At 45.8% G+C, this 8779-nt stretch overlaps 1 protein-coding gene across 1 annotated transcript; it reads left to right on the top strand.

Annotated features, from left to right (window-relative positions):
• Positions 1-406: 406 nt before the first annotated feature.
• On the top strand, positions 407-8538 carry NCF1 (neutrophil cytosolic factor 1; the record flags this gene model as incomplete). Its single annotated transcript, XM_044684301.1, has 6 exons — positions 407-591; positions 2075-2197; positions 3939-4046; positions 6448-6565; positions 7561-7668; positions 8385-8538. Coding segments are annotated over 6 exons (796 nt in total), but the record flags the coding sequence as incomplete, so codon positions are not given.
• Between the last annotated feature and the right edge of the window lie 241 nt (positions 8539-8779).

Genomic DNA, 8779 nt, shown 5'->3' with positions numbered 1-8779 from the left:
TATGTGTTATATAATTGTATATAATACATGTTATATAATATATTATAAATAATAATTTAATTTAAATAAATAAAAAATGATATTTCTCGGAGAAGCTAGATAGTTCAATGGTTAAAGAGCCAGACCTGGAGATAGAAGGTCCTGGGTTAAAATATGGCCTGACTTTTCCTAGCTGCGTGACCCTGGGCAAGTCACTTAGCTCCAGTTGCTTAGGCTTTCTGTCTTGGAACCAATACAATATTGATTCTAAGATGGAAAGTAAGGGTTTAAAAAATCCCAGTATGATTCTTAGAAGATATCTATGGGCTTTACCAGACACTGCCCAAAGGGTTCATGACCCAAGCAAGGTTAAAAGCCCCTGACCTAGTGAAAAGGCACAGCTTCTTCTTCCTTGCTCTTGGGCCAGTCCTGAATCTGATGAGCTAGAAGTTCTTCCTTGGGTCTCCTTCGAGACTACCTGCCGTAGTGAAGGGGTAGTTAGACATGTGAAAGAGGATGCAGGTAGGTACCAAGATGTTGGATCTCTTCCTTATAGGGTGAAGAAGCCAGAGACATATCTGATGCCCAAAGATTCCAGGAACAATGTTTCGGGTGAGAAATCCAAGAGTTTGGGGTACTTCCCAAGCTTCTATGGGGGATCACAGAATGTCAAAGAAGAGAGGGATGTTAGAGGCCTTTTCCCAGAGGAGCCCAAAAGGACTCAAATAGGGGAAACAGTCGATCAGGAATGGGCATTCAGCTTTGTGTTCTCCCTATCCCCGGGGCCATCATAAGCACATGGTAAAGGGTTTGTTGAATGAATGAATTCCAGAGCTAGAGCAGATCTTGGAAGCTACCACTGGTCCATCCCTTATTTTTACAGAAGAGAAAACAGGCTGAAAGAAGATTATAGAATCATGGATGTGACATTGGAAGGGACCTCAAAAAATATTTAGTCCAACCCTGCCCCCTACCACCTCATTTTACAGAGGAGGAAATGGAAATGGAGTGGGCTTTATTCCCACGGTCATGAAGATACCAAGTGTCTAATGTAGGATATAAACTCAGGACCACTGACTGCAGAACCAATAATCTTTCCACTGCCCTAGGGTTGCATTGTCTGGAAAGGGAGGCAGTGGAGTGTCATAGAAAGTGTGTTAGAATTAAAGCCCGTGGGTTCAAATCTTGCCTCTGACATTTGTTTATTTGGGTTACCTTGGGCAAGTCACCGAAATGTCTGTGGGCTTCCATTTCCTATTAGTAAAATTAGGGAACTTGACTAGAATTCAAGAATTCTTCATCTTTTTTTTTTATCTCCTTTTTGTCACGGACTCTTTTGGCAGTCTGGTGAATCCTGTGAATCCTTTTCTCAGAATAATATTCTTAAATGCCTTCCCTCTCCCCCAATTATTGAAATAGTTATCAAAATATTACCAACAAACAAAAACAGAAAAAACAAGCTTTTGGACTCCAGGTTAAGAAACCCTAGTAGGTGTGATTTTTCCCTGAGTGACCTTGTAAAAGAATTTCAATTCTGTGCCTCAGTTTTCTTTTCAGTAAAATGAAAGGATCAGACTAGATCATGTCTGAGAGTCTTTCCGCCTCTGGATTATTCAGCTTTATGTGGGGAACAAAAAACATGAAGAAAGATCCTCTTCATCTCCCCAAATAGCAGGAGAAAGAGTGGGAGGGAAGCAGGAACAATAGAATGTGTTGGGGGAACATGAAGGCCTGTCCTCCTTCTCTCCTTCCCTTCTGAACCTAATGTGGGCAGAAGGAGAGAGGGAAGAAGTTGGTGTTTAGTCATTTTTCAGTCATGACAGACTCTATGACCCCGTTTGGGGTTTTCTTGGCAGAGATACTGGAATGGTTGGCCATTTCATTCTCCAGCTCCTTTTACAGATGAGGAAACTGAGGCCAACAGGGTTGAATAACCTACCTAAGGTCACACAGCTAGTAAGTGACTGAGGCCACATTGGAACTCTTGGAGATGAGTTATCCACCGAGCCACCAAGCATACAAAAGAGAGCCCCACTCCACACTCCATCTCCCACTGGAAGCGCCCCTTCTCAGCTCTCCTCTCTACTGCCTGCAGACATCACTGGCCCCATCATCTTGCAGACCTACCGAGCGATTGCAGATTATGAGAAGAACTCAAATACGGAGATGACCTTGAAGTTGGGGGACTTGGTGGATGTGGTGGAGAAAGGACAAAGTGGTCAGTCCTCCCCCACCTTCCTTCTGCTTTCTTCTTCCTTCCTCTTTCTGTCCCCCTTTCTCTCCTGCCTGAGTCCCATCCGCAGCACCACCCGGGAAAGGAAAGCTGAGCTCCTTCGCTTCTCCCAGATCCTTTGGTTGCTCAAAAGAGGATCCAATTATCCAATGCTTTTCCTTTTTGTTTATAGAGTTGGTGGGTCCAAGGGTGGTGATGGGGCAAGGAAGGAGGCCAATGTATGGGAATGAGTCCCTAAGTGTTTCCCCAAGAATTAAGAAAATATGGTAGATGTGTTGGGGAAGAGGAGGCTAGAAAAAGGACTTGGATGATCTGGGAATGCATGAATATATCTATGAGAGACCTGGCTATGATGTGTGTGCATGTATGCCTATCCATGTACATTTGTGCATGTGTCTTTGTGGGGGAAAGGAGAAGGGAACAGCATTTATTAATGTTATTAATTATTACTATAATATATTATATAATAATATATCAAATAATATACAATATATAATCTTAATTATTTTAATACCTACTATGTACCAGTACTTTACAATTACCTCATTTGATCCTTACAACAACCCTTGAGGTAGATTGCTTTTATTTTCCCCATTTTACAGAATCACAAAGATATGTGGGGAAAAACTGGATTTCGGAGTCAGGAGACCTGAATTCAAAACACACAGACATCGTGTGATCATAGACAAGTCACTGGATCCCTCTGAGCTTCAGTTTCTCCATCTGTGAAATGGGGATATCAGTAATTGCATGACTTGTCTCACAGAGTTGTTGTGAAGAAAGAGTATAGAGCTCTGTAGAAATGGGAGCCACTTAAAAGTGAATATATAGGGGCAGCTGGGTAGCTCAGTGGAGTGAGAGTCAGGCCTAGAGACAGGAGGTCCTAGGTTCAAACCCGGCCTCAGCCACTTCCCAGCTGTGTGACCCTGGGCAAGTCACTTGACCCCCATTGCCTCCCCTTTCCAATCTTCCACCTATGAGACAATACACCGAAGTACAAGGGTTAAAAAAAAAAAGTGAATATATATGTTTGATAGTACAATGGTTAGACCATTGGACTTGGAAGTGGAGTGTTCTGAGTTCAAATCTAGACACAAAAGCTATGTGATATGGGGCAAGTCACAGAACTCTAGCTGAAAAATGGGAATAATAATAATAGTACCAGGGTTATGGTGAGGATAATTAAGATAATTTGTAAAGTTGTTTGCAAACTAGAAAGCACTATATACATGCTAGTTATTATTATCATTATTTTCTATTTCTTTCTTTATTATTTTTTTACATGTAGCCAAGGACATGTTTAGATGTTTATATTACATTCATTTAGCAAGAGTTTGATGCCATAATAAACTCCCCATACATATAAGTTATGTGGTAGGGGAAGAGTGTGGATTTGTGGTTGTGTAGGCATTCTGTTTTTGAGCAAAGGCTTGGAAGTGAGCATGCGTGTGAGTGTATGTATCCACACGTCTCTATGTGTCTCTGTGGTTGGATTGTTTTTGTGTAATCTGGTAAATGAACAATGCGTCCAGGGGCTTAGTATCTAGTATAGCATCCTGTCCGTCACTAACCTTCAGCAAATATGTGCTGAATAGCTGAATGCCTGCCTCCATGGGCATGTTTGTACATTTGGGTGTCTCTAGGGTGCTCCCAACAGCCCAAAGGGCTCTGGAAAGCCACAGAAAGTCATGCCGTCTTCACTCTGTATTTGTGGTTCTGGTCACAGGCTGGTGGTTTTGCCAAACAAAGGCCAAACGTGGCTGGGTACCAGCTTCTTTCCTGGAGCCCATAGACAGCCCAGATGAGTCTGAAGAACAGGAGCCCAATTACGAAGGTAATTCTGCCCCTTCCCAAAGACATGACCCTCCCTCCCTGCTGCTTTAGAGGGGAGACCTTCCACACCAAGGTCTACTTCTCAGTCCAGACAAGACAGGATGGAGCAGGTTGAAGAGCAGAGGAGTTTCTTGTTCCACTCATCCATCCATCTATCCATCCATCCATAAATCCATCCATTCATCCATCCATCCACCCAATCATCCACTCATCCATCCATCCATCCATTCATCCACTCATCCATTCATNTCCATCCATTCATCCACTCATCCATTCATCCATCCACTCATCCATCCATCCATCCATCCATTCATCCACTCATCCATCCATCCATCCATCCATCCATTCATCCACTCATCCATTCATCCATTCATCCATCCACTCATCCATCCATCTATCCATTCATCCATCCATCCATCCATCCATCCAGCCATCCACCCACTCATCCATCCATCCATCCATCCATCCATCCATCCACTCATTCATTCATTCATCCATCCATTTATTCATTTAATCAATCATTCAATAACATCACCGAGGACCTAGCCTGAATTCTGTACTGGGTAGGAGTGAGGCAATGTGCGGTAGTGTCGAGAGCATCTAATTTGGAGTTGGAGGACTCAGGTTCTAATCTGAGCTCTGCTTCTTGTTAGCTGTGTGATCTTGGGCAAGTGACTTCCCCTCTGTGGGCCTCAATTGCCTCATCTATAAATTGAGAAGGTTGAACAGGATGATTACTTAGGTTCCTTTCAGCTCTAGATTCTATGATCTATGGTGTAAGAGACAAAGATAGCCCTCCTGCCCTCAAATTATTTACATAAGAGGAGACAAGAATTTGAACCCAGGTGTTAAAAAATAAATTCTGAATTCAACAAATGAAAAAAAAGATTTTACACATACAGAACAAAACAGAAAAAGAAGATTGTAAATGAAAACAAAGATTTCTACTACATTTAGCTGGTCTTTCTCTCCAAGAATACAAGTTCAACAAATAACTTTCAAAACTATCCTACTTGTCTAGGTCTCCTTCTGGCCTTCCTTTTTTTCCTTTGGTATGTTAAAGAATATGAACTTAAAAGCGAAAAAAGTCCAAAGTATTTCCCTATATAGAGAACAATCAAATTCTTTATGAAATCATGAACCCGTGTTTCCTTTTAAAGATATAAAGTTAAAATTTAAAAATTTTAAAATGTCTTGCTTTTTAAAGAATAACCCTTACCTTCTGTCTTAGAATCAATACTATGTATTGAATAGTTTTAAGGCAGAAGAGAGGTAAGGGCTGGGCAATGGGGGTTAAGTGACTTGCCAAGGTATATAGCCAGGAAGTGTCTGAGTTGGCACCTAGCTGCCACTCTTCTGCTTTTAAAAAAATGTTTAATATATTCTACATCTTACTTTCAAAACTGCCCTGCTTGTCTTATGCTTCCTTCTGAATTTTCTTTTGTCCTCTCTTGCATTTTAAGAAGTGTTATAACGTCTCTCTTTTGGGGGCATCATAATTCGCCTAACTTGCCTTTTTCCCTAACCCCAACCCCTCCATTTAAGAAACAAGAAAGAGAAAGGGGGGAGAATCCCCTTACAACACTAAGTATAGTCAGGCAGAACCAATTCACACAGTGGCAAAGTCCCCAAATGTGTTTTTTTACGCCCCTTGAGCCCATCACTTTCTTCGTCAGGAGGTGGGTGACATGCTACAGGTCAGCCATTAAATTAATCAGAATTCTTATGTCTTTTGAAATTGTTCTTCTTGGCAGTGTTTCTGTCCTTGGATAAGTTGTTCTCCAGGTTCTTCTTCCTTTGCTCTACATCATTTAAACTATCTTTGATTCTCTGAAATCGTCTCTCCTGTCTTTTCTTGTTGTCTGGTGTGGAAGGAGTCCCTTTAGTTTCTCGCTGGATTTATTGATCATCATTTGGTCTGGTTTGAACTAGAGAGGTTTGCTGGACTAGGTAGATGAGAGTTGGGCCACTTGTTCTCGTACCTGGCTGAGGCGGCCATCTTGAACCAGAAATCAGGCCGCCATCTTGGTTAGAACTTGAATAGTCGTTTCAGACAGAAGTTGGAACCCAAGTGTTCCCGGCTCCAAGTCGAGTGCCCTGTGCACTAAGCCACGACGTCTCCCTCCCATAGCCATGGGATTGAATAAGTTTACCAAGAGCGCAAAGGAAGAGAGAGAAGTAGGTCTTGGAGTACCGCCCAAAGGAGAAAAGGGATGGGCAAAGGAGATAAAAGAATGGTGGGAGAGGTAGGAGGAGACCAGGAGGAGGCCATCCCGAGCATCCAGCCAGAACCCCAATGAGGGTGGAGACAGCCTAGGCCCAGGCCGGCCCATGGATATGGCCGTGGCGGAACAGAAGGGAGGGACGAGTCTCAGAATTTTGCCCTCCTATGACGATCCCAGGAGAACCCTACGTCACCATCAAAGCTTATACTGCCGTGGAGGAGGATGAGATGACCCTGGAAGAAGGGGAAACCATCGAGGTTATCCACAAGCTGCTGGACGGCTGGTGGGTCATCAGGTAAGAGAAAAGGCTCCCTTTGGGGAACAAAGATAAGGGATGCAGGGAACGGCCGGGTCCAGTCTTAGGGGGGCTGTTAGGGACTTACTTAGTCCATTCTTATTTCCCTGGGGGAATTCTCTCAGAATGGAGAACCCGGGAAACCACCGGATTTAGGCTCAGCCAACCAGTCAGCTAGCCAGGTGATTAGTAGAGTCCTGAGTTGGGGTCTTGTTTCATATACTTACCGACTGGGTAAGTCACTTTTTTGGTTTCGGTTCAATTTTCTTTCTATAAAATGAGGGAGTTAGACTCAGTGGTCCCTTCCTGCTCTAAATCCATGATCCAATCAACTGACTTATATTTATTAAGGGCTTACTCTGTGCCAGGCACTGTACAAGTCTCTGGGGGGTTATTTATTTATTTATTTGAACTTTTATTTGGTATTGGTTCCAAGGCAGAAGAGTGATAAGAGGTTAGCAATGGGGATTAAGTGACTTGCCCAGGGTCACACAGCTAGGAAGTGTCTGAGGTCAGATTTGAACCCAGAACCTCCCGTCTCAAGACCTAGCTCCACGGAACCACCTAGTGCTGCATCACTGTGGATTTAAAGAGACTTGGACCCAACTTGGCATCAGGACCCTGGGTTCTAATTTGTACCTCTGCCACAAATCTGCTGTGAGACCTTAGGCAAGTCACTTCCCTTCTGTTGAACTAAATAATCTGTAAAAGAGCAGTGTAATAATCACTCTGGATTCAGAGAACATGAGTTCAAATCCCTCCTCTAGGCGGCCCTGGGCGGATCCCTTCATTCCCCTAACTTCAGTTATCATTCCCTTCCACCTCTAAATCTAGGACCGTCACCCTTTCTGCTGGCCACTTGTTCAGTCTCTTTGGGCCCTCCTTTTCCCATTTGTCTGGGAGGCATAATTAAAACCGGCCTCCACTTAAAGGGGGAGATCCCTTAGCGGGGGATCCTGCGTGGGGAGGGTCTCACGGGGGCTCTCTGACCGTAGGAAAGATGACATCACTGGCTACTACCCATCCATGTACCTGCAGAAGTCTGGGCAGGACAATACCCAAGCCAAGAACCTCATCAAGAAGAGGGGGGCTCCTCCCCGCAGGTGAGAGCCCTCGGGGGGACCCTTTGTTGGGGGGCTGAGACGGGGGGCCGAGGAGCCTTCAGGACATCCAGCGGGGGAGACACGCAGACCGCAGGGCCAGCCCCCCCATAAGGGACCACCCCAGAGCCCCAGGAAGCAGCCTTGACTTTTTAGCTGTCACACATGAGCCCGACCTCGTCCCCGAGATCCTCTGTGGCTTTGGCCTCAGTTTCCTTCTCTGTAAAACGAGGATCCTTGGAACCCCCGCACAAAGGGCCACACGAGGGGCGGCTCTCCGGGTCTTGCTTTCTCTTTGGGGGAGACTGTCTAAAGCTGGACAATCCCTAGCCAGGCCTCTGCCCCGTACGGCCAAGAGGGGTCTTTGTCGGGGAAGGTGAGGCCCAAACGTGGGCTGCCGGGCTCTTCCGCAGGCAGGGATCCAGCAGGGGCTCCTCCTTGTCCCCCGTCAGGAGCCCCTACCTTAGCCATGCCAGGCAGCATTCCTAGAATGCAAAGCCTCTTACATGTGGAACGTCATTTGAACCCGGGACAATGGCCCCTGGGCTCTTCTCATCTCCTGATTTCCTTGGGTCAGTCAGTGGACCTCTTGGATCCGGGGCCTGAGCGGCTCTGAGGCCCCAGAGAGAAGCCCAGGCGAAGGGGGGCAGGGGGATGAGGTTGAATCTGGAGGGCTTCTAGGGGGAGGCGGGCTTGATCCCAGCACTCTCCTCTATCAGGTCTTCGATCCGCAATGCTCAGAGCATGCACAAGTTAGCCCGGAAGCGCATCAGCCAAGATTCCTACCGGAGAAACAGCATCAGATTCATTCAGCAAAGGAAGAAGAGCCGACAGCTCAGTGCCCAGGAGGAGGAGAGGCACATCGGTGAGCCTGTGGCCTGCCGGCCCGGGGCTTGGCTTCCCTGCCTGCCACACGGAGGAGGGCCTTTGGTGCTAGGAAAGGGGCTTAGACATCGGGGGAGGGAGGCCCCCCAGCAAAGGCAGGGACAGGCAGGTCATAGTGAGAGAAGTTCTGGGTCAGGACCCAAAGACCTGAGTTCAAATCCACCTCTAGGTCTAGGAGCACCTCAAAGACCCAGAATGTGGGTGCTGGGCCCGGCAGTCTTTCTTCTTC

This window comes from Gracilinanus agilis, unplaced genomic scaffold, assembly GCF_016433145.1.
Source record: "Gracilinanus agilis isolate LMUSP501 unplaced genomic scaffold, AgileGrace unplaced_scaffold47995, whole genome shotgun sequence".
Lineage (NCBI taxonomy): Eukaryota > Metazoa > Chordata > Mammalia > Didelphimorphia > Didelphidae > Gracilinanus > Gracilinanus agilis.
The sequence above is the reverse complement of the archived record's forward strand: the minus strand, read 5'-3'. Positions and strand labels throughout refer to the sequence as shown.